Source organism: Cyprinodon tularosa, unplaced genomic scaffold, assembly GCF_016077235.1.
Source record: "Cyprinodon tularosa strain WSP-4 unplaced genomic scaffold, ASM1607723v1 ctg184, whole genome shotgun sequence".
Lineage (NCBI taxonomy): Eukaryota > Metazoa > Chordata > Actinopteri > Cyprinodontiformes > Cyprinodontidae > Cyprinodon > Cyprinodon tularosa.
In genome coordinates, this window is record NW_024038639.1 from 819,948 (window position 1) to 847,178 (window position 27,231).

Consider the following 27,231-nt stretch of genomic DNA (forward strand, 5'->3'; position numbering starts at 1 on the left):
GGAGAATTAAACTGTAGTTTTTATTAAAACCTGCTGAATCTTTTTAAGTACTCCACTTTTTCTTAGCTTTCATTTGAAAACAACATGTCATTCCAGTATTTAAAGACTGGACTTTGCACCTACAGGCCTCTCAACTCTTAAAGGCATAGGGGATGATGTACTTTTTCAGGGTGGATCATTAAAATAACTGGTCTTCCTTGTTGTCAATTCAGGTATATGTTTGCGTAAAGCCGTCCTAGCTGATCCAGAACGCTGCTGCCCGTGTCCTCACTAAGACTAAGAAAGTAGAGCACATCACCCCAGTTCTAAAGTCCTTACACTGGCTCCCTGTAACTCAGATAATAGACTTTAAAATACTTCTGTTAGTCTATAAATCTCTGAATGGCTTAGCACCTAAATACATCACAGACTTGCTATCAGTGTATCAACCCTCCAGATCACTCAGGTCTTCTGGCTCCAGCCTGCTCTGAATACCTAGAACCAGAACTAAACATGGAGAAGCAGCATTTAGTTCCTATGCTCCATTTATCTGGAACAAACTTCCAGAAAACTGTAAAAGTGCGGAAAGCCTGAGTTCCTTTAAATCAAGACTAAAAACACATTTGTTTAGGATTGCCTTTGACTGTTCTAGTTAAACAGTTCAACTAAAACATATTTTCTTTAGTCCAACTGTTTTTAATATTCTTTTTTGTTTCTGCATTTTTTTTATTTATTTTTTTTTTTTCGTACTTGCTTTGATTCTGTTTTATCTTCCTGTATTTTAATCATGTAAAGCACTTTGCATTGTCTTTGTACTGAATTGTGCTATACAAATACATTTGCCTTGCCTTTGCCTACGTGCTCATCCCCATTTTCACTTACCGGTAGAGAGTCTGACATAGTGGAAAAATTGCAAATCTTCTTTTGGAAAGTAAGCTTGTATGAGCGATGCAAACAGCAGCTTTTAAACAGAGCTCGCACAAGAAGAAATGGGCTCGTATATGCTCTCGAATGCTTTTCATTGGTGTTCCCTCTTGGGAGCAGGTACAGGGCAAGTGGAGAGGGCGGGACTTTTCAAAAATTTGCGAAAATCCTCCACTGTACTTTTAACTTCAGAATCGATCCAGATTTTTAACAACATCTTCTAAAAGCGACGACTCTCAGACAGAAATAATATTTGACTATTTTTATTCTAAGCAAAGCAGAATTACAGAAATCAGTGGTGAAGTTTTTTCCAGATAATACATTCACCAAATTAACAAAGACAATTAAATCATAAACACTGATTTTTACATTTTTTGCTACACTCCTATACAGTAGAGGGGCCCACGTCCTCATATGATGTCTTTGGAGCAATGCGTTACGGCACTGGGTATTATCTGATAGGTCGTGTAAATAAAAAGTGTCTAATCTAAGTGTGCTGTGGCCTTTAGTCAGCTTTTTTTTCCTTTATCAAACCCATTGCTGGCTACCCGGCATTATTTTATTTTCTCCGTGCTTGGAGTAAATAATGTTGTGATTTATGTCAATTAAGAAGATTATTTTTATTCTATTTTTTATCCTAACAAAAGGAATCTTTCAGTTTTTTCTGCTTAAACTTTTTGACATTTGAGGGAGATTAAATAAAATGTTAGAATTTTCTTATACCTTATAGTATTGTAATATGAGTAGGAAAAACTTCAGTGGATAGCATAATTGTCCATTTTCTTCAACAAGTATTTTAAGTTTTAAAAATTCTTTGTAGGATTGATAAAGATTCCTAACATGCCTCACATTGGATATTTCGATTTGAACATTTACCTTTCTGTGGAGTAGTGCAGTGTGGGGAGTCTCTATCTTGAATTTGTCTCTTGTGTTTATATTATTTATTTTAAACACCAGCTGGTGTTTATTAACTCTCTTCACTATGCCTATTCTTTATTTGCAGTAGTTCTGGGAGTGGCATGATTAACACCTTTCTTTTGGTATATGGTAAGTTTTTATTAAAATGTTTAAGGGCCCTGTCACACCTTGCCGATTTAGCCATCGTATGCCCGACGTCCCAGGCATACGCTGATATTTCTATGTATTTTTCAATTTGGGCATATACATACATGCCTACATACAGTATTCATAACGAGTCCAGAACTCATGTCCAATGAAAAAGCATCTTTAGGACAAAGTGTGAGGCAAACACTACTTTTAGCAGTAGTATTGTCGGTGGCTAACTTCTAGCCAGTCAGTTCTAGCTTGTCTGTCCCAATGTCAGGGTTTGTTTTTTTCAATCCAGGTCTCAGCATCCTCTAATGTAAACAATAAAAGCAGTTGAAGGCTTCTTCAATGCTTTGTAACAGAGTATTGTACCAGTATGGCAAGAAGCAGATTGTGTCAACACAACAGGCCAAGTCAAGATGCTCCCTTTTTCATACTGTAAAACAAAATTCTCAAACATAACGGTGTTCAGTTTCAAGCAATCTCTTTCATGACATATCATAAGCCTTTGTTTAACTTTGTAGAAGGTACAGACGGAGCTGAAGGAAGTTTTAATACTCAAAAGTTAAGATGACGTTTTGTGTCGGCAGTAAACTTTTAGGTTTACAACTGTAGCTTATTTTAGATTAAATGATTCGTATGCTATTGAGATGTAAGTTAAAGGCAAAGATAGATGAGGGTTTATAGTTTGGTCAAGCATGGGTGTGGGAAATATTGAAAAATGTAAGCACTCCTTCCTCCAAGTACAATGTCTCCTCTGTTTTTACCCAGTAGGGGTCAGACATCTTACTTTACTGCTTTCTCCCTTATTTCCCCCTAATTCCATTCCTGTTGGAGATGTGGCGCTGAGAAATGTATCTTTGGCAGAGGTCATGGTGCAGAGGAGAAGTAGGAAGAACGGTGGCTTACCACAGCACAATTAAAAGACACATGCAGAGCCGCAGCTGCTATTTTTCTTAAGATGAAGTTAAACAGGTGTTCATTTGTAAACACGACTGTGTGGAAAAATTACACATATAACAGGACAACAGAGAGAAGGATGTAAGAGAGGCAAAGGGGAACACTGATTATAGGAACACAAAAAACATCAATAGTAAATTAAGGAGGTATATGGGTGAAATTAAAAGGTAAAGGATGCAGATGAAAAAAAGTTTAGAAGGAACTATAAAAAAGAAGTTGTGTTTTTTATTGTTTAAATGTTTTGCTGCAATGTTTCATTCTTATAAATGTGGTTCAGGATTTCATGGCTGACCTCCATTAGTAGTGCATCCAGAGTAGGTGTGAACTCTCTATAACTGTATTCTACGCCGCATCCTGACGACTGTGAGGTTTAGTTCTATTTTTATTATCCTGTAAATACACTGTGGTGTCCCTCCGGTTCTCATGGGGTCCCTTAGTGAGGTTTTAAGGTTGGAGAAAGGGGATTCTGCATGCAGGGTATTCCCCTATTAGGGCTCCTCTTTTGTGGCTGCCTCGGTGTTTCCCCTTCCACTTTATAGGACACATGAGCAAGAAGAAAAACACAGGGAACTGCAAACTGAAATATAAGAAGATCTGCAAATGTCTGTACATATTTTTAGAATTAGCTTCATGAGGAGCAAAACTTTCAGCCCTGCTGGTTATACCTTGTCAATTTACGTTTCACGTGGTGGGAGTTTTATTGATGCTGTCATTCAGCGGGGAATAGGAGTTAAAGCTGAAGCAGAGGGAGCTGTAAATCTAAAATTCTGGGTTTAAATCAGAAAATTTTTTCCAGATTCGTAAATGCGGTACACGCTATTTGAGAGGAGTAATTGTTTTTGGGCAATGCAGATTTCTTAATAGCCAAGTTGAGGGTCCCACAGGACACTATGACGTACATGCTTGGAAGTAATTAGGGTAAAATTGAAAAGACTCCAAAGTGTTGATCCAGGTTCTCAACTTCACTGCATTTTCCGTTTGTTCTCACCTGCATTGAAGAAAACAATTCCCAAGTTGAAGGGCTGAGAGTAGAGGCAAGTCTCTGTTCAAACTGGAGAGGTTTTTAGATTTGTTGATGACAGGATGCAAGAACTGGCAGATCTGGTCTTGACCTGCAGTTCTTGGGTTCCCTCTAGTTAGTCATCATGAAGAACAAAAATTAACAGATTTGTTTATATTTGAACTGGTCATGAAATTTTCATGATAGCTGAAGGAGCAAAACCTACAATTAAAGTAGCTTAGATGTTCTTTCCATATGGGGCATCAGGCATTTCTTTAAAGAGCTCCATCATCTGGAAGAAGCTTAAAGTAGAGCCACTGCTACTTCACATGGAAGGAAGTTAATGATGTGGTTTGCATGTCTGATCAACGAGCCCTGGGTAAAGATCAAGAAATCATTTGGGAGACTATTCTTTCTTTATCGCTGGAGGGATTGGAGGGATACATAGATAGAAATATCCATATGGTGCCAATCCTTCACTCTCCTCAGTGCAGGACTGGCACTGAGGAGAGGGACATGTGGGCTTTCTGCAAGGAATAGTTTCTTTGTCATCATAATTTTATTTAAACCCAAGACATTCATGTTAATGATGGACTTCATGTGGTTTTGTAATTGTGATTTATCACTTCATCGACATGAGCGTGGTGCCTTTGTTTCTTACTTTCCTTTAGACATGTCTCTTAAATATATAGAGCTGCTGTTGTTTTTATTGTTATTATGACAGCAAGTCAACGTTAGTCATCCTACCAAAGTCCTGATTTGTATCTAATAAAGAATCTATACAGGGAGCTTTAGATTAGGGCGATGGCAAACAGGCCTTCCCGCCCAGAGACTTGGAGCTGATTGCTAACCATTGTTGAAAGTTGTTGAAATACTAATTGAAACAGGCAGAAAATGTCTTCCTGTTGATAATTGAGGAAGGCTAAACAACTATTTAAAAAAAATGGCCATAAAATGTATATATTCCCCCCAAAATTGACACATAGTATGCATCTTTTGTAGATGACAATCTCTGTTACAAGACACCTCAGAACCAGATCATCATCCAAACACAGATTTGCACCTAAATTGTTTATTGTAACTCAGGGTGATGAATGGGAATGCATGCAGGGAGACTAGTGGAGAGCTTGAGCAGGTAGGTGATGACTAATCCGGTAGGCAACAAGGTAAAGGGAAAGGTTGAAGGCTTGAGCATGCAAAAAAGGCAGAATCAGCTGGTGAAAAGCAGATTCAGGCAGACAGACCTTTAGCATGCTTACATTCGGGAAATAATGGCTGAACAGACTGACGACTGGCTTTGAGCAGACTGGAGGCAGGTTGAAAAAAAAGCGGACAGGCAGAATTCCAGAGCGTAACAGTCAGAAGATGATGAGAATCAAGAGAGGGCTGGCGGTGCACACTGACACTGGAATTACAAGGTGGAGACAATCTGGTGAGGAGTGGTTGAGAGAGAAAGGTATAAATAATACAAATTTAAATAAAAACAAACTTCTTGGTTGAATGAAAATGATCTTAGATCTAAATATAGCAGATATATAATTGTTTTTTGAGCCTAACTAAAAAATAAATATCCAAATATTTAGCCTGTATGTGTGTGTTCAGTATTTAAGATATGCACAATAAGTATGAGTAGATTATCTTTAATTTGTGTGTCTGTTTAAAAGTGTGTGCATGTTTATGTTGCTATGGTAGAGGAGTGTTAAAGCCCTTTCCAGGGATGGTCTGTTGCGTCTCAGACCAGAACAACAGGCCAACCACAACAGAGGCCAACTGAACAAACACACAATACCCAAACTAGATTTAGCATCCTACATTTCGGGTACAGTATGTGTGTGTCTGTCCACATGTGCAAATCATTATACTGGGTTTATTGCATGGTGTGTGTTTTCATTTTAGAGTTATGTATATGCTAAGTATATTGAGTAAAATTTACAGTTTACGTGTGTGTGTGTGTGTGTGTGTGTGTGTGTGTATATGCCAGTGTAACTCACCCAGTGTTGTAAATGTTGTCTCTGATGTGGTGGGCTGTATTTAGAAGGAGAGCAGAGAGTGCAGAGGAAGTAGACATACGCATATATGGGTGCATTTGTGCATGTTTTTGACATAAAAACTGCATTTGTGTCTCACAAGAGGGAAATCTAGAGGTTTTGTTTCCCTACCAGACCTAGAAAACTCCATGTTCTTTTCTATCGTTTGGTTCCTTGGACTTGCCACCATATATTTTTCTGTACATTATGTGTGTGCCGGTATATGTGTCTCTGCATGTTGGTTAGTTGCAGGGCGTAGCTGAGCAAAGAAAAAATATCTTGGCCGACCACGGGAATGAACCCACCCACTATACCACACCCAGAGAGACAGAGAGAGAGAGAGAGAGAGAGAGAGAGAGAGCAACCTGTCTCACCCTTTCTCTATCTTTAAATTTTTGCCTCTCAATGCGTTTCTCAACTTTATTGCCTCATCTGAAAACATAAATCAGTCTTTTCTCTCTTCCTACATTCGTTTTTTTCCTGTTTTAAATTATTCTTGTTCTCTTTATTAGTAAGTACTCAAAACTCTTTATCAGACTTATCTCCTTTATTGTTTCAAATTTCTTAAATCGAAGCCCGCTGCTGTATAGAAGACAATTACTTTGTTTATACAAAAAGCTGTTTAACAGTAAAAGCTAAAATTCAACAATAAAGATTTTCTTGCAATATGATTTTAGCTTCAAACAAAAGATCTCAGCTTTAAAATCGACTAAAAAACATGTATTAATGGCGAAATATCAAAATAATTTGGTAGATGGAAATAAATAGAATTTACTATTATTTAGCAAATATTTGGATTATACTTTTTTTTTTTTTACTCCTGCTCTTTGATTTTTTTTATGCCCCAATATGCCACTGCAAACATCCCTGTTATTTCTAAAAAGCGTGTGCAGTTAGCAAGCCTTATGTGTAAGGTCTGTGGTTCTCCTTTCACAATCTAATTCTGAATTTCACAAACACTTTATAAAAGCTTGTGCAAGAAGCCACGGTTCTTAGTTTACTGCACAGCTGTTGATGGTAAAAAAATTGGTGAACTGTTTCACTAGATTCATTTAAAGACAACTTACAAATAAGAATTACAATTTGGACATCATTACATGTAGTTTTCACAAATGTTTTTCTGAATAATTTTAATATTTTACTGTTTTACTATTTTTTTTATGCTGATTTTTGTTCACTGCAATTTTCTCAGGATTTGATTCACAGAAGTAGACAAAACCTGACTTTTTCCTAAATGCTTGCATTGCCTCGCTTAAATGTAAACAAACTACACTAACAAAGTTATTTTAGGAACAGATATGACTTAGCATCTAATATCTGAATTATAAAAACAAACATCAGGTGTAAAATGCTTTATGTGTAAAAATAGCTTTCATACACTTCAGTATATAAAAATTTCAAAATAATAATAATAATCTTTTTAGCAATAAATATACTACATTTTACCCTCATGTTTAAATATGAGGGAGTGTTTTATGCGCCTGTCTGTAAAATTCCAAACATTAGGATATTTTTTGGCTACTAACCTCTTTCCCACTGAAAATATGGAGTTAACCAATGTTTTTCATACCTGAGTTGACCCGCTACCAATCGGCATTTTGCTCCCTCCCCATGGGCAAAGAAGTGACATCATCAAAGCTAACCCTGCGTGATGGTTTTACCAGACACTCAGTAGGAGGGTACAGATGCCACGCAGCTTGTGAGCTAGGGGTCAGACCCAGCTTTTTTTGCCAGTGGAAAGGGAGCCAAATGCCGATTGTTGGTTGATCGACCCATACTTGAAAACACGCATTAAGCCTGTTTTTTTACTGGGAAAGAGGCTATATGATTTTTTCCAGGTTTTAACGTGTTTTTCAGCCAGTGGGAAAGGGGTATTAGTTTATATTTTTACCATTTCCCATGCTATTGACTACATAGATTTGGTTTTTTAAACATCACTCCAATCTCAAGGATTTCAACTACTTTAGCACAGATTCAATCAGACAGTTGATAGCAGATTCTTTCTCCCACACACAAACAGCATAGTTGATTCCTTAAATCAGCAGGTTTCCAGCTTCAGCTTCCGGCTCACCGACGGCGCTTGGATGCGGGCAATCTGTGCGGCCTCCACTATTTTGACTATGCCTGCCTGCAGATGAATGCAATGCTATGATCCACTGCTAACACATGAATCCAGGCGGAACATGTGGGCTTTGAACAAACCACAGATTGCGTCGATGTCCTTATCTCTTGGTCACTCTGACCTTTGTTGCAGTGGTTTTTGTTTTTGTGTCACCAGGAACAAACAAGTGTTTCCGACTTAACTCTTTTAGAAGATGAGGAACTCAAGTAAGAGCATCAAAACAAAAGAGATCACACTAGTCTAATGTGAGCTAATACCCACACCATTTATTTGTTGTGTTTTTCAGGTTTCAGGTTTTTCCTTTTCGCATTTTAATGCCACATCATGAGATACATGTTTGGATGTGCTGGAAGAGGAGAGCTTCATAAAATACACTTTCCTGACAAATCTACAGAAACTGTGTGATGCTAGCATGAGATACGGATTAAAATATTGTCTAAAATTATTTTTGTCACCTTAATGAATCTGTGCCACCAAGAATTAAAGCCGGTATAAAAATTGGGAAAAAAAGAGGGGGTCTTACTTGAATTTAGAAACAATGCCAAATATACAGTAAGTTGCCATTGTTTCTGTTCTGTTATCAATGAACCTTCATTCTTATATCCTGTCTAGTGTTCCCCTCATTCTCTAGCCTCTTCCACTACCAGTGTCAGACCCCAAGGAGAAAGACGTCTCTAACTTAGATCCACCTGCTCATGTAGAACAACTATTTCAGCACCGATGTCTTCTGCTAAGGGTTGCGCGCCAAAGACTAATTAACTTCTTATTCGCAATAAAAACTTCTATTTGTTGCTTTTTCTATCTGTGAGTCTTTCCAGGTTGAACTATTATACATACATTTGTTGAGAACTTTCAGTCAAATTCCAGCATAGAAAGAAATAGAGACCATTTCAAAAACTGTACATAGTGGTATTATTATTATTTTTCAAATCTTTTTATTAGTTTTAAACATGCAAGAACAGCAATTAAACAGACAGAAGAAATAACAACAGGTGCTGACATCACATATTAGTAAGAAGGGAGGAGGAGAGGAAGGGAGAGGGGTGGGAGGGCTGTATACTCAGGAGAAATCTGTCTCAAAATACAAAAGAAATGGCTGCCAGGTGGTATTTTATCGGTGAATTGAGTCATTAACTGTATGTTTTAGATGCTCAAGCTTCAGATGGAACATGACATCTTCCATCCATTGCTTATGAGATGGAGGAGCAGCTCTCTTCCAATTTAATAATATTAGGTGTCTTGCAAGTAGTGTAACACATGCTGTGGCAGTGGCCTGCTGCGTTGTTAGCAGTGTAGTCGGAGGTACAACCCCAAATAAGGCAGTGAGAGCACTTTGTTCAATATTCCTCCTACATATAAATGGAATCGCCCTAAAGATTGACTCCCAAAAAAGGAGGAGCCTAGGGCAAAGCCAGAACATATGACTGAGATGCGCACCTAACACAAGATGCGTCTATGTTAACTGTACATAGCGTTAAAGAAAAAACAGGACCACTATGAGCAAAACTGACGTCTTTGTAGAGTTTTTCTGAGGGTGTCAATCAAGTTCAATCAGAAAACCTTTTAAAACTGACAATAAGAAATTTCCTTACATAATTGATGGAGAGGTTTTGTTCAGGATAAATCAGTAAGAAAATATTCATTTCAAGCTAAGAGAGAAAAAAAAAAAACATAGATTTCCACCTTTAAGTCTCCTCAAAGCAGCTGGGTTTTCATCAAATGAAATCATTCCGTCTTCCCCTATTCACCTTTTGTAATAGGAGCCTGAGGGGCAACCAGGGAAATCATGTCCCCATCTACTCCATGGCTAACAAGGAATACTAAGAAAACCCAGGATAAGAAGAGAGGAGACATACAGCAAAGTACCTCAGAATCTAATAGCAAACCTCAAACTGCACAAGCACTCATGTCATTACAGCTAATCTCTTCATGAATTAGGTGACAGCCTTTTTATTCCTTTTCTTAATGACGACAAACAAATTACTTTAAATGAAACACCTCCTCACTCATGCTAGAGAACAATGTTATAATAGATGTATTCTCCTAAGGAACATTCACTTTAACTAATGATGTGCTTTTTAATGAAATGCATTACCCAGCCTCCTGTTTAACAGATCAACAACTTGGTAAGATTTACAATGGATTACAGCCACTATCCATCATTTTAACCACAACTAAAAATGCCAGGTAGCTGCTTTCACATGTAAAAGAAGAGCTTAAATTCACCTTATTGCCATTTTACAGGCGCCCTGCACTGTTTGGTCCACACGCCAAATCATCATACAGGAGTAAAGCTGCCATCTTGTCTTACAACATTAACGTTTATCAAGTCATTACCACTCCCTCAAGGACCCAGCCCTCATGCACACTTTTACTACTTAACTCTCCTTCGGTGAATGTGAATGTTCCTGACCTACGAATACACGGACAGGTTTCACAGATTTCCATCCATTTTCCACCAGGCTTATCGCAAGCGGGGTCGCTAGGGGTGCTGGTGCCTATCTCCAACTGTCTAGAGGCGAGAGGCTGGGTACATCCTGGAGAGGTCACAGTCCATCGCAGGGCAACACAGAGACAAACAGGAAAATCATTCACACACACACCTAAGGGGAATTTAGGGAAGCCAATTAACCTAACAGTCATGTTTTTGGACTGTGGGATGAAGCAGGAGTTCCCGGAGAGAACCCACGCATGTTCAGGGACAACATGCAAACTCCATACAGAAAAACCCCAGGCTAGGAATTGAACCCAAAACTTTCTTGCTACAAGGTGGCAGCGCTACCCACTGCCCCACTGAGCAGCCCGTTTTCACAGATGATTTTTATAATGGTATTCTACACAATTAGAGGTCTGGCATGATCCTTTGTCTTTACTGTTAGACTTCACATTACCGGTAACTACTTTTTTATCAATGTTTGAGTAAAAGATACCTCCTGCTGACTCTAAAAACATTGACGGGTTTAATTAGGAATCATCCAACATGTCCCTACAAGTGCTACAAGTGGGATACTTGACAGAGTAACAGAAACGGGTAAATACTAAAATACAAACTATTGCAACAAAATAAATGTTCCTTTTTTAAAGGAACTGTCCTTTCAGCACCACAAAACTAAAACCCATGTAAATAACAAACTATTTGCTATCTTTTTTCTTCTTTTTTTTTTAGAATTCAATCCATCCTCTTGGGGAACAGTGGGCTGCCATTGTGCGGCGCCCTGGGAGCAGTGTGGGATTAAGGGTCTTTGCTCAGGGACCTAGAGTGGCAGTCTGTGGGAGTGGGGCTCACACTCAGAACCTCAGGATTCCAAGCTCTATGCCCTAACCACTAGGCCACCACTCCCCTATAAATATTAGCTTGACTAAAAGGTTCATGGGTTCATGAACCCATGAACCCTGAGATAAAAGTCTCATGTTCTACCAACTAAGCAGGCCAGCCCGTCTTGGCTAGCCATCCCCACAATCGAAACACTGAGTACTGGCTGTGGGGATCGAACTGGATACTTGCAAACTTCTCAGAGCACAAGCACACTGCCCTAACCACTAGGCCAGCACTCCCCTGCGATCAGCGGCCTATCGCAGATTCCTATTTTAACAAACATTCTGCCAAGCACCCGACTCTGTTTGACAGTCTTCATACACAGTCTGCATAAAAAGATAAAAATGTAAAAATAGAATATTGCATATGGAAAGTAGCTGTATTTCAGGACTTAATTTCCTGACCCATTTTCTTAACATTTGATCTATTTATCCATCATTTGTACGGTCATCCAATTTCCACCTCGTCCTCCTCTAATATCTGTCCTTCCAGTGCATCCACCCATTTTCTCCTGGTTTTTATAGGCTCCAAAGTTAGAGCTGGATTACACTATAAATATGTTGTATTAATTGATTAACTTTTTTTTTTAAATAGCTTGAAATATATATATTTTTAAACTGAGTATAGGCAAGTTTTAATTATATTTATGAATTCAGAATCAAACCTAAAGTCCACACTGATAATGAATATTGATACAAACAATTGTAGTTTAAATGGGTAATTTATGTGCTCAGTTTGGATTCACCCTCAAAGTGAAAAAGTTGACATGAGCGTACAGAAACAGGTCAGAAGGAGTGTTACTCATGCTTGTGACATATGGGGCCTTATGGTATTGAATCTGCACCCATAAAATGTTCAAAACGCCAATGGAGAGCGGTTTACATGCATATGTTTTTAGATATCAAAGATGTATTGAAGCTCAAGGTGCAAAGCTATTTGTGTAGACGTTGTTGCCTTTGACTGGATTTCATTAAAATAGATGGAACATTTTTGTGTTTGTAATGAAAAAACTGTCTGAAGAAGTAAAACAAAAATAAAAGTCTTCTTGGAAACATAATGATTATTTGTCGAAAACAAATGTGCTTTCGTTTGACTGTTTCATTGTTATTTAAAGCAAAAGAAAACATCTAAATTGAGTTTTAGTTTCCATTTATTTTGTATTTGTGCTGAAAAAACAAGCCAAGGAGGTGAGGATCGTTGACCTTTGACACACAGCAGTCGAAGGTTTGACCCCTCCCACATTAATGATTGTTGACCGGCCTCCAGTGCCACACATTGATCTTGGGCGTTTAACTGAACGGTTAGTAAGAGTGAAACTACTCACTCCAAAACGATTCATTAAATTCAAGTGTCACTGCTAGTCACACAGGACTAGTTTATTGTTAGTATTTAGTAGTTGTTGCCATGTTAAAGTATTTTTCATTTCTTTATTTATAAAAGAAACATGATTTAACCCTGTTTTAATCAACAAAACTATACGAAACAATGACAAAACCTTCTGCAACCCTAATTGTACCTTTATGCACTCAGACCCTCCGTTGAACTTTTTACCTTAAGTTTAAAAAAATGTATTTATTAAGCCTATACTCCACATATTGCCAGCCATTAAACAACAGAGCAATGTAAGTCATCATTTTGATTATATTAGGCTGAACTTCACTGCCAGGCTAACGTCTATAACACAGCTGGGCTGCTGTTAAATCAGTTCATGACCCATTAAATGCATTACAGCTTGCCTTAGGCTTAATGTTTATCTCTCGGTTCAAACAAATTTAACATGTTTAATCCACTCACCTGTCGTAAAAGCTTGCTTTTATCTTTCCAGACATCCTTAAAATAATTAACTGCAATACACTTCAAAAGTTCACACAATTCTTTACATTTTATTGTCATAAATAAGATATAATTAAAAAAAACTACATAAATAGCCTTAAGTTAGGGTACTGTTTCGGTTTGACCTGTGTAAGGACAGAAAGCACATGAAGTGCTGATGTAAACCTGTTGTTGTGATGCAGCCACGTCTATACGATAGCCAATATAGCGAGTAGTTGTGAAGTGGAGTGCACCAGGAGTGACGCCTTATCACATCCATTTGAACCCATGTTAATGACGTATTTTAATACCATTCATGTAAGCGAAAAATTATACTTAAAATTTAGATAGTTACTTATAATCTGGAATAATTTTGATGAAAAGGTGTTTTTTTGCATTTGACTAATTGAACATTTGTCTAAAAAGTAATAGGAAGCGTTTGGCCTTATTCCTAATATTAATCTGTCAGATAATCCGCAGAAGGATCTCTTTTAAGATTAGGGTGGATGAATAAGAGTGAATTTTCCCTCTAGAGAGGAGAGATCAGCACTTCTGGAACTGGTGTCTCAGCACAAGAAGCATTAAAACCTCTAAACTCTGAGAAATTATTGATGGATGCCTCAACTGTTTCTCAATTCCAGCTGTTGCTTGACATGCAGACTGATAAAAAAAAAAAAAAAAAATCACCCAGACTGATGGTTTTTGTTGGCTCAGCTGCTGAGGAGTGATTTGCCTTCTGAGGGATTTTGTGTGAAGGGGTAACCAGACAGTTAGCATCCATTCTGGATTAGCCTGTCACCGTGGGATTTACCCGCTTAGAGCCACTGATGAAATTTTCCCAGATAACGTAGAATCTGACTGATCGTCTTCTTTTCTGTTTGAAAGCACTTTCTGCAGACTCTCTCTCCGTGGCATTCTGTTACTGCACAGCTTCTCTATTCTGATAGACACATCCAGCATGTCTGAGACAGTCAAACTGTAAAATGTCTGAGTAGAAGGAGGGAGTGGGGGCAATTATTTACATGCAGCTTAGTTTTATCCTTTTTAAATGTTGCTCCTTATCCTCCCATGGGTGGATAAGGAGCAACATTTGCATTTGCATGTAAAGTTGTGTTTTCTTGTTTGTACTTGTATACAACGTATCCCTGTCTTCTGTTTGTAGTTCTGTGGTTTTATGGTCGGGTGGGGAGACAAGTGGCTGTAGGCGATAAAACACAGGCAGTTTAATGAGCCGTCACAGTTAGAACCAATTAAACTGTTCCACTACGAGGCGTTAAATTGTTGCTGCTGCAGATGGATTTTACCATTTAATTTGCTTCCTTAGTGAGAATAATAAAAAAATAAAACATTTCTTGAAAATAATTAAATGCACATACTAGTTTAATTTTTCCTTACAGTCAAAATCGAGATGTTTTGAGCACAGATATCATGTTCTGTGCTCAGTGTAATCAGTGTTTATAGCACCCTCCTGCCACACAGTACTGGAGTCTGTGTCTCTAAAGCCCTAGACGATGGGCCGTCTGATTAGAGCTCCTCTCTGGAGTCTCTAAGCACATTGAAAGCACAGCCTGTTGTCTCCATCACGTACATCCAAGGAAAGATCCATCCCACACATTCAGAGACATTCAGATACCTTTAGAGGCAGATGTAACGCAGTCTCCACTCAGCGAGATACCAGGCTGTCGTCTGCGGTCTCTAAACCCTCTCCGTTCTCATGGAGATAAGAAGTGCGTCTCATTGTTGGCAGACAACAGCCCTGTTATCATCTTATCAGAGTGCCAGCTCAAGCTGGAGGAGGTGGGGCTGAGGACTGTGTGTATACATGTGTCTCTACAAGGGAACTTGGATTAAAAGTGGTTTCTTTGTCATGCAGCAGGTGCCGTCGTCACTCGGTTTATTCTCACTTTAAAGATGTGTTTGCATCAGTCTGTTAAGGAACAAAAGAAAACAGGGCTGATTATGCAAGTATGAGCTAATCCTCATTCTAGGTCAATTAAATAGCAGCAGGGGCAAATCTATTCTTTGTATTTGCATCAATCACTTTTCTACTCAGAGATGCACCTGGATACACAAACGGGCAATCTGCAAAAGTTTTCACACCTCTTTTACTTTTAGTTATTGTTTTTTTTTTTCTTTCTGTGATGCTACAGACACAGACAATTTATTGTATTGGAATTTAATGCAGTACAGTACAACAAAGTGACGCCCAGTTTTGAAGGAATAGAAAACCTAAGTGTCATATTTTCTAAATTATAAACAATTAGCTCAAAAAATAAAATAGAGTATGCCAGTGTGTGAATTCTTCTAAGTGTATATGATGCTGTACAAAATAAATAATAGGTTTGATTGTAAATATTAGTGAACAATCAGCAGATTGAAGACAATAAAAACAGCAGACAACAGCATAACGATATTATACAAGTTTCAAGGATTACAATTAGGACTCACATTCTTAAGTAAAAATACAGAAACCTGGGTAAAAAACAAAGACTGGTAATAGTAAAAGTATCGATTGAACTCCTTTTCTTAAGTAGCAGAAAAAATGTTCAGGTTCTACATTGCACTTGATATCATACAAAATAAATTCCATTATTAAAAAAATATATTGCACAGAAAATGTATTAATTTCCTCTTTTACTGATTGTGTTTGTAGACATTATGTAAAAATACTACCTCATCCACACTTTCTATTAAAATTTCAGAAAACATAATATAGATTAAACTGAACGTAAGCATGAGCAGCTGAATACGCTGCTTTTTACAGCTATAAAGCTGCTGAAGAAATAATTTCTTGCTTCTCAGAATGGTATCCATTATGTATATATATTTATGTTCAAATGTAATAAGTAAAATTAAAAAGTCCTCAGCAAAACAAAACAAAAAACTCAAATAAAGTAAAGATCCCATAAAAGGCTACTTAAGTACAGTACGTATTTGATACTTTTGATTAGGTAGATAACAGAATCACAACTTTTTTTAAACTTTTGAGTAATTATCAATTAATGCTCTGAAATTCAAAACCTGTTTAAAAAACCGCAAATACACAACACTATACTATGTCTATCCACCTGAAAAACAAAAAATAAAAACAAACAAAAAACACTCCAGATACTGAGAGTGGCAAAGGGAGGAGCAACTAAGCTGCAGCACAACTGTGGAGGAGCTCCACAGGTTCACAGATCGTGTCAGACAATCTGTTTATAAAACTAATGGTCAGACCCATAAATCTGGCCGTTGTGGGAAAATTAGAAACATAGAACCCATTAGAGGGAAAACTGCAAGAGTTCCTGAAAAGGAATTGCATCAAGCCAGGTATGTGAGACAGCAAACATGTGGAGAAGGTGCTCTTGTCAGATAATTAAAAATAAGTGAACATTCTGACCTAAAATCCAAATACGTGCAAGAATGGAAAGAAACATGCAGAGAACTATGAAGAGAACATCGCTATGGTGAAACATAATGGTGGCAGCATCATGCTGTGTGGATGGTTTTCAGGGGTGGAAAGTAATGAATTACATTTACTCAAGTTACTGTAATTGAGTACTTTTTATGAGTAATTTGTAATTTTCTGAGTAGTTTTTGAAATATGTAATTTTTACTTTACTTGAGTAAATTTTAACCTAAGTAGTTTTACTTTGCTACATTTGTTGCTAATCACAACTTAGGGAGTATGGAGGAGGAAAGGCCTGAAGAGGAAACATATTATGGAGATGAAAGCCAGAAAAACCCTTGGCCATATTTGGAAGGATTATTTGTTTTTAAATGCACAAAAGGGAACAATGTGATAATGCAGTGCAACATGTGCCTGCCCAGCAAAACAGAGCTTTCGGCTTTTAAAACATCAACATCCAATTTACATAAAAATGTGGCGGTAAGTTAGTTATCATGGTGTTGTCTGTTGGACAGTAGGATTGAAAATTGTTTGCACTTTATGGTTCAGGTTGTGACTGTCCTGCTGTGAGGAAGTATGTTCCTTAGCCCAGCTGATCTTTTGCAAGTGTGGATGTCCACTGAAATACGCCTTGAAATCGATTAAAACACCTTGTGCTCAATTCGATTCATGACTCATCCTTTTTTTGCATTAAATAACTCAAAGTAACTAAGTAACTTTTACTCAAATTACATTTTAAATGAAGTAATTTTGTACTTTTACTTGAGTAAATTTTGAGATGGGTAATTTTACTTTTACTATGAGTAGAATTTAGGCAAAGTAAAGATATTTTTATTCAATTACAATTTTTAGTACTCTTTCCACTTCTAATGGTTTTCTGTAGAAAGGGCAGGAGAATCTGAGTAGAAATAAAGGTCTGGCAGTTCTGGAAGAAAACCCATTAAAGCAGCTGTCCTCGATTCGTCCTGCAGGTTTTAGATGCATCCTTTGCCCAAAACATCTGAACCAAATGGCTGCAATGCCCCACTAGCAGGTAGTCAAGCTGTGTAAAGCTCTGCAGATGAGCTCACGTTAGCCTCAGGTGTGTAAGTGGATCTTCAAGTGGAAAACGGATTATAATGTTCAACCAGAGATACAATGAAATGTACTATTTTTGTTTATGCTTTTATCAGACATGTTTTTGTCTTAAACATACCTGATATGTTTCCATTGTAACTTCCATCTTCATCAGAACAACACAAGAAACAAAAATAATGTATTTCTCTCGGGTCTGATTGAGTTTTTGACATTTCTGCCAAACATTTGCAGAGAACTGTAGCAAAAATGGATGAATAAGGATTCCCAGATTCCTTCTCCAGGCCTTAGCTTGTGGCTTTTATTCCATCCTCAACACTTTTCTAACTAACATAAATGTTTCCCTTTCTTCTTCTACCTAAACTCAATTTTTTCCCCCCTCATTTTTAAGATTTTAGCTACAATGTTACAAAATTATTCAGCTTTTTTGTATCTCTTGTTTCAGAAAAAGACTCCAAAGAGAAGAAAGATGTATCCAGAGAACCATCAGAGGCAACAGTGAAAGAGGAAGCAGGAGTTCCAGAGGAGCCCATCAAGGAGGCGAAAAAAGAGACGAAGGAGTCATCAAAAGACAAAAAGGAGTCAAAGAAGGATTCTAGCAAGGAAGCCAAAGAGCCCAAAGACGAGGTAAAGAAGAAGGAGTCTTCCTCTTCCAAGGAAAAGAAGGAGAAGAAGGAGAAAGAGAAGGAAGGAAAGGAGTCTGGGGACAGAAAAGTGTCCAGGAAGTCTTCTGTAAAAGTGAAAGACAAGAAGAAGGAGACAGAAGCTGCAGAAGGTTGATGGAGGTGAAGCAATAAGCTCTTTATATGCATTTAAAAACATTCATAAGCTAAACACATCCGCTGAACATCCACAGACCTTCCACTCATGAATTTGTGTACATGTTTGTATACTGTTTACCTCTCTGCAAAAACAGGGTAATCTAAAGGATTCATTTTTGTATATAAAGCTTCAATATGTTTTTAGTTGTAAATGTATTCTGTCAAATATCTCAGTGGCAAAACCATTTCCTCCTGGATGCTTTTACAAAACCACGCCAATCCGCTGTGATGCTGCTGAATGCGCCGCATGCAGCCGCTCACTGAGCACGTTTTCCAGCTGTGGTGAGGAAGGAGGATGAGAGCGACGTCCTCCCCCAGCGTTCTGCTGACTTTCCCTTCTTTGTCATTTTCTTTGTCCTGCCTCAGCAGCAGTTGAACCCACAGTGCTAATCCCGGAACGGGCCCCAAACCAGCTCACACCCACACTCAGTTAGGGATGCAGCAGCAGAAGTGTCCTCTCATCACCTTGCGTGGTTCGGAGGTTCGCCGGAGCTGGAACCGCCGTTTCCTCCAGAAATAAAACTGCCTGGCTCGTCAAATTACCCCGATGCTGCGGGGTGAATCAAGGCTACATCCCACAGCCGCTGCTGGTGCCATCCCCATCTGACCTTCACTGTTTTTTTTATGTTTGACTCCGCCGACACATACTGGTCCCCATGGAGCCCCACCATTATACTTTGCATGATGGAAACCAGCTGACCAATGCTCCTCTGCTCACCTGTGTTTTAAGTGAATGTCAGTTTAAATATGAACTTTCTGACTTATTTTTAGAAACAAAATGTGTTCTAGATTTTACAATAAACTTCACACTGTGGTTTGTCCTGTAGAAAAACTGCTCTAATCGGATTAGTCCAAGAAAACCCACACATAGTTCTAGTTGTGTCTTTGTTGGTATCTAAATCTGAGAGCTCATCAGACAGAAATAATCCAAAAAGTTTCCGTAAAGGTTCAGAAAAGCTTTATTTTCAATAGATCCTTTACAGAATCCAGCTATACCTTGTCTTTTTGTGCTATAACGTTCACACTGTAGTTTCATACATGCCCATTCATCCTTGGATGCAAGGGTTAGGGTCCTTCCAGTTAAAATCTTCGATGCATTTTGACACAAACATATTTTGTGATGCAAAAACAGCTGATTTGAGTTATTTCATTTGTATTTTTTGCCAGAATTGACAGTTTGTGGACGTATTGTAGTAGTCATTGTTGCTGTGGCAGCAGCTCCTTGTCCAGATCAATCCTTGTGTCAATGGGTCCAAATGAAGCTCTTTTCTTGTCAAGGATGTTTTTATTTTTAGCTTGTTTTGTGAAACAGATGTTAGCAATATCGGTCACAGCATCTCGTCTGAGCAAAACCTCATGTTCTCCCGTTTAAACACAGCTTTCCTTCTTTTTTTAATGTAGATACTTAACAAGTTTGATAAATGATAAAAATGTAGATATTATAGCAGCGCCAGCTCATGTTTGCCAAGAGAGAGTGTTAGAAATCTAGGCGATGTTTTAAAGGTTTCCACTGGATACCATTTACTGTAAGTGACTGTTTCTCATCACTGTGGGTGTTTAAAATGTAGAGCAGGTTTTGTAAATGTACTAGAGCTTCAGATCCATCAGGCTCATCCTTTGGGTCTGCTCTTAAAGCCATTCTTCATTCCAGGAGACGTTTCTACTCTTTAGAATAAACTTTGCTCTAACTGTGAAGCCTGTAGAGAGAATCCTCAAACAGTAAGTAAAAATCAACTTTTCATGGCTATTTAGTAATAAAGGTTTCTGACTGTGGGCGTTTGCCCTGTATTTGTGGTTCTGATTTTTCTTTTTTTTTTAACAGTGTCCTGTCTGGCAATTTGGCAATAACAATAATTGTCTTGATGCTCCACTTGTTTCATGCATATAAATTGCTTTATTATAATTATGCAGGGAGTTTTACAGTTTGTATGGACACTGCAATGTAAATAGAGCAGAAAAACAGAAAAAGAAAAAGGAAAAAAGAAAAAAAAAAGAGAAAAGATGAAAGAAAGAAGAGATAGAAAGGAGATAATGACAAAACATTCTGGTTCTGATTTTTTAATATCACTTTTATTTACCTGGGGGATTCCATCATTTTCCAGTTAAAGGTTGATCGAAAGTAAAGCATATCTTTAATATATTAAAGCAACACAGCAAAATTTTTGACATATTAGCTTAATTCAAAAATATACTAAATAATTTTTTTGTCAATATACATCACATGTGCGTATTGATGCTGCATTCATCAATAAGCACTAAAATGAAGGAGCCCTAAACCTGGCAATTGCAGGTCTAGCACCCCTACTGGCCAAAAGACTTAGACAAACTTTATTGTCATTTTCTATAGATGGAGTCTATACAAAATGAAATTTAGATGCATACAGCTTTTCAACTGTGAGCGAGCAACTTACAGCAGTGAAATGAACATTTCCATTTATAGAGTGCAGCAGTGATCAAAATGTAAATACTGTAGGAGAAAAGGAAAACCAGTTTAAATATGTGGTACAAAAAGCATTTATATGGAAGTTTCAGAGCAGTGCAAAATAAATAAATATGGTGCAAAATTCAGTAGATCACTGAGTTTAGTTCTGTTTACAAGGGATTTGAGAATTCACCATATAGTGTAAATGTGATTTTTAAAAGTGTGATGCTTGTAAGTTACTCATGGTTGCTTTAAGACTTAGACTTCTTTATTTGTCATTTTGTATGCACAGGGTGCATACAGAACGAAATTGCGTTACATACAGCTTATGAGCGTTGCATTGATATTTCACAATGGCACGAGTTATAGAAAAATACAAAAAGTGCAGCAGTGGTCAAAGTGTGAACAGTGCAGAGGATAAGAGACAGTGTGCAAGTTGCAGTGGTTCAGTGCAAAATGGCATTTGTGCAAAAAATGCGTTATTGAAAAATACAATGAGATGAACAATTTAAAGGGCTAAAAGTTAAAAGTTCAGCAGCATTTGATGCCCGATAATGTGCAATAGGTGCAGAGTTCGGATTGTGGATCAAAGGTTCAACAGTCTGATGGCAGTGGGGAAGAAGCTGTTGCACAACCTGGTGGATCTGCAGCGGATGCTGCGGAACCTCTTTCCAGAGGGCAGCAGGGAGAACAGTCCATGGTGGGGGTGTGAGGGGTCTTTGATGATAGTGAGGGGTCTTTGATGATAGTGAGGGGTCTTTGATGATAGTGAGGGGTCTTTGATGATAACTCTGAGCATCCATTGGATCTCTTCATTGATTCGACCTCCTACTGAAGTGCTGCAAGAGATAAGTGTAAATACTTCTTTTAAGTTTCCCGATGCTGGATTATATATTAATTAGCTGTAAAATAAAAATAAAAATTATAATTATTTAGAGTTCATACTCTATGCTACTGATTTCCAAAGTTGGAGTCCTGAGCCCAAACACAGGGACAAATCAGCAACTGTTGAGATCCTCTATAGAAGTTAAACTAAATAATAATGATGAAGCATGTTTTAAGGTGTATAGTCACATTATTGTTGTCCAAAGTTTCCCTCTAATATTACCATGTGATGTCCTCGATTTTTGTTATTTTTATGCTTTATGCTTTGTTGTTGCTCAGTTTGTCGGTAAGTAAAGCAAAGAACAAGAAAGTTTCCTATCATGGCGACGCTGATTAACACCTACCAGCGAGGTGTGGAAATAGCGAAAAAATATTTGATTTCAAGATACATACATTCATTGCTATTTTTAATCTCTAAAGTCTAAGAAAAATTGACATTAGAAGTTGGTTGATGGATTGATTCTAACCTCTATGCGTTTGTGGTTATCAGGAACAGAAAATGCTCTGATAGAAGACTGACAGGATTCTCTAGAGTTGCTGTAGATCTTTTTATTTAATCAATATCCTGGTATTCGACCACGGCAAGCTGTTGCTTTACCACAAGGCATTGCAGGGTGATCAGGCTCTAATGAGTAGCTGCATGAATTGCCGCCATCTGTCTTTCTGGTATTTCTATACAGTAGTAGATGCCGCCTCATCTGTTTATATCAGCTCATTGTTTCCGGTGCTGGAATCTATTTAAACTCAAAAACAACTAAAAACTGTCTGGGCAAACACTTTGCCTATATAACCTTATTTTATCATCGTCAAATGGTTTTAGTCTTTTTTGCGTATGCATATAACATGACCATGCACTTTCAGGAATTTAAAATTACTCCATCACTTAGAAATAGACAAAACCAAATATATTGGTGCTTTTTTTAATCCTATAGTTTTTTGGGTTTTTTTTAGGAATTCAACCTAATAGTTTTGGTCAGTTGATCATTAAGGTAGGTTTGGGAACCTGCTCTCTACAGTACAGTACTATATGTCTGATAATGAGCTGATGAGTTTTTATACAGTCCAGTTGTCAGTAATAAGAGCAGCTGAGTTACTGGAGTTACTATCTTTTTCCTGTCTGCTACTTAAAAACAACTCAAGCATAAAGATATCCAGGTTTCCAGCATCAACATTAGGAGCAACTTTAGTTTCTGGGTAATTTTTCTTAATTGACATGTTAAACATTGTTGTCATGGTTCTGTAAGGATTGTTTAAACCGTTGATTAAAGATGTTTAGAGTTTGAATTTATATCAGGCGAGCATTTTTGATTATTTAGAATTTTTGGTTTTTAAAACTGACCTTTTTGGTGAAGCACAGGTCGGATCTTTTCATTCAAGCATCCCTCTGGAGAATTTGTGGCAAATGTAAAAGCGATCTACCATCAACCTGATGAACGGGGCTGTCTGAGGACTGTAAAAGTCGGATCAGCTGCAGATCGGGTGAAGGCGCTGAAGCAAAGTCATCACTGTTTAATTTGGCAGCCTCCACAGTGTGGATGTACTCTGACCAGCACTGCAGATGAAGTTACACTCTCCAAATTTTTGTTTTTCTTAAAGGTAAATATATTTTTTTATGCTTCATTGCATTTAATCTTATTATTTAAGAAAAAAAGCTTCCCTGTATTTAAGCCTGCTGGAGTTTTCCTCCAGCTCTTACCTTGGTTATTTTTTCTTGTCTTTTAGTTTCTTTTAGGCTTTCTACTTTGGTTTCATCTTTCATTCTCAGTCTATTTCTTGTTTTGACAGTTTTTTAAACTTTAGATTTCCATTTCCTCTCTCTAACTCTTCAAAAATAACTTTCTCCTGACTTCTGTTATCTTATTTCGTCATCTTTGTTAACTTTATACATTTGCTTCCTTTCTTTCAGCACCTCTCCATCCCACCATCCATCAACTTTCACACAACTGTCAGCTCTGTTTTCTTTTTATATTATTGCTCTTAGATCCTTCTTCACTGACTGGATATTTTGGGGGATGAGGGAGTTTTTTTTTTCTTTTAAGGATTTAGAAAGTATTGCCCTCTATTCAGAAGAAAGTTTTACTTTAGATTTTACAAGAAAGAGTTTGTAAATCCGGTTGTGATTTGGAGCACACTTCGCCCTCTTAACAGCTCAGTCTCTCTACTTTGTTGCTTTTTAGTTTGCGGTTGTTTTTGGCCCGCAGTATCATTAATTCATCCATTATCCATGCTGGCTCATTTATTGTTAGGCACCAGTTTCACTGGAGCATATCTCCAGGGGCAAAATCTGGGCATGGAAATAAAAGCCATGCTACCCACTAATCGAAAAGGCAGGGATTTGAACCGAGGACCATTATTTGCTGCAAATAAAAATGATGAAATCATTAAAGCTAGAGTGATTAAGTATTTAATCGATCCACTGCAAAAACTATGCAAAAATTAGTAAAAATTTCTTAAAAATATGGGTATTTACCCTTAATTGAGCAGGAAAATAAGCTGATCTGCCAGTGGATTGAGTGTTTTTACCTTTTAAAGAAGATAATTTTTTTCCAGCTTTTATTGTCATTACACTGTTACAACAAAATTAACTCTCTGCATTTAACCTATCCGCCATTGTTCGTCCTCTGGGGAGCAGTGTGAGGTTAAGGGTCTTGCTCAGAGATCCAGAGTGGCAGTATGTGGGAGCGGGGCTCGAACTCAGAACCTCAGGATTCCAAGCTCTTTGCACTAACCCAGGGGTCTGCAACCCAAACTGCTCAAAGATCCATAATGGACCAAAAAAAACAAAAAATAAATCTGTCTGGAGCCGCAAAAATGTAAAAGTCTTATATTAGCCTCGTATGGCAACACGGGATCTAAGTGTAATATTCCACTATAGAAAAAGGACTATGTGGGCTTAAATATATAATACGCATTCTTAATTAAATGTTAATCCTGGAGCAAATGTCACATAGTAGCAGGAGGTGAGGGAGGAGCAGTGAACGCTCTCACTGCGCATTGATGAAATGATCAGGTACAAAAACAGCAAAGCAAAAGACAAAGAATCTAACTTCTCTGACTTCTACATGAGGACGATCTTCTTTATTTATGGGATGTTGATCATGGATGAAAAGCTAAAGGGAGGCTGGACTCTGAAGGAAAAACTTTACTGGAGTGTCTCTGCTTAGCAGGATGTCTGCGTTGCTCTCTGGGCGATGCTACCAAAAAAAACTTAATTATCTAAGCTGCTTATCTTAAAATATTCCCAATAAAATCTTGATTGGTGGTTAATAATTAAAAACTGAAACATCCAGGCTCCCCTTTTGTCATTATCTAACTCTACATTTTAACTGTTTTACTTTCTTCAGTTTCTTCCTCCTATTTTTTTCTTTGATGTTTGTTTTTAGTGTTTGTCTTTTACATTCTTTTGCATCTTTTACTCTTGTGTCCAGTAAATCACCTCAAATTTGAGACTAAGCTGCACACACCCAGCCGTAAAAAAAAAAAAAAACATCAAACAAGAGTTGAAGGATCAGAAAGCTGCAGATCCTCAGCAGCAGACTGGATAAGCAGGGTTTGGATTTAAAGGTGCAGACGTTATTCTCTGGGGTTTATTTCACAGTTTATGCTTGTTTGACTGAGTTTAAGGCGTAAACATGATCATGCAGGTTCAGCGGTTTTTAGTCAAGAAACTGAAGTTAATCAGATTTTTATTTGTTTTGTTTTGGTTTTTTTAACAATTCTGATCCTGACTTTTGATCTCTCGAGAAAATTACTCAAATTACATCAAGTTTTTTCTGTACTATTACTAGATTATCTTTATTTCATTAAACAGTGTCAGAGGTTTCCTATCTCTGCATTCTAACAGTTTAACTGTAAATTATACATATTATATACCCAGTCTAACGTGTCCTGATTAGGCTAATCTGTGGATGACTAGTTTAAAGTCATAGGGAAGTCATTTTATTCACCTTTATAATAATAATTATTATTATTATTATTGTTATTTTTCTGCTGCCATTACCATCTGCCTTTTTTATATTATTGTACATTTTATATTTTATTGTGAAATTAAATTTTAGTATTAGGAACTGATCTTATCTGTTGTGCCTGTGCACTCTATCTGTTTTACTGTTGGTGAATGAGAAACATCCTCTCGAGTCCTTGTATGTCTGGTGAATGTGAAAAATTGACATTAAAGCTGACTTTGACTTTGAAATGTTATAGGCCTACTGCATATTGAGAACATTTAGATCAATATTGCGCAACAATTGGGAGATGGGGACCCCCCCAAATATTGACAGGTATTTTGCACACTGGTTGGAACAGCCGCTTCCCTACAACTTTAAAGTGTTTTCTGCATAATTTTCTATAACTATTGAATTTATTACGTTTTCTTTTCTCAGTTAATTTATTTAGGGGAAAGTTTTATTGGATGGACATTCTGCCCATGATTTGTTGCAATCAGTGTTTAAAGATTAATGCATTTGTACATAAATGCATATGTTCCTCTTTCCTATATGGAATCCACTGCCATTCACCTCCCTTCTTCCTGACAGATTTTAAATAAATATACACACTGTTTCCATACACTTTAGGAAGGATTGAAATTTCATTTATCATTTGTATCCCTAAAAATCTTATCATTCACTAGAAATCGTTAATATTTTCAGACTCAGCTGTCACATTCTCTAGATGCTTTAATCTGTTCATACATCCATCCTCATTTAAATCCTCTGCTTTATCTCTCTGTGTGCCTCTCTTTATCATCTCTATTCTGGACATACCTTTCACAGTACGTCAGTTAAATCGTACAACGAGTAAATAGAATAAACCAAACCAGTCAAAATGTTCTCACTTCTGTCGCTTTTATTCATGACTTCCAACTCATCAACGAAGACAAACATTCAAACTGGTAGGGTGGATGTCAGTTTCTCTTTTCACTACCTTCTTCCACTTTGACCTTAGCGTTAGTGATGGTGTTCCAACCTTGAACTCTTAAGTTCAGCTGTCTGCTGAGCTAATTTTTTATTATTATTAATGATGCTATAGAGAACATCTTTGACATATCTATGCATTCTACAGTTGTAGATAAAATTCCACCTCCTTTCCTTTTTGGCCATCCAGCAGCGAACCCCATCTGGTCTTTAAGGTACAGTGCGGATGTGTGGGTGGTAGTTCGACTTCAGCGTGTTAATTGCCTGATTGGATGCAGCTGTGAAGGTGTCAAAGCATGCTGAATTTCACAGCTCAGGCTGCTGCTGCTGCTGCTGCTATAAATGCTGACTTTACTAACTCAGGATGGTGCGTAGCTACTGCTTCAGGTAGACACATTCATTATTTCCATAAGGCAAAAAGGTAATTATAACCCTGAATGCATCAGTGGCTTTGGTTCACAGGTAATGATCTGAAAAATGAGCTTTGCCAAAATCATAGATAACCCACCCCCATTTCCCACCGCAGCAATTTTACCGT

At 37.6% G+C, this 27,231-nt stretch overlaps 1 protein-coding gene across 3 annotated transcripts in view; it reads left to right on the top strand.

Annotated features, from left to right (window-relative positions):
* The window catches only part of bbs9 (Bardet-Biedl syndrome 9), a 233,847-nt gene extending 213,586 nt beyond the window's left edge, over positions 1–20,261 (top strand). For 2 of the 3 annotated variants that reach the window (XM_038282486.1, XM_038282488.1), the window contains one exon: positions 18,098–20,261. In XM_038282486.1, coding sequence (XP_038138414.1) covers positions 18,098–18,432 — 335 coding nt within the window. In that variant the 3' untranslated portion in view covers positions 18,433–20,261. The remainder of the gene's footprint in view (positions 1–18,097) is intronic. The other variant, XM_038282487.1, reaches the window with a different exon arrangement.
* Positions 20,262–27,231: the final 6,970 nt, after the last annotated feature.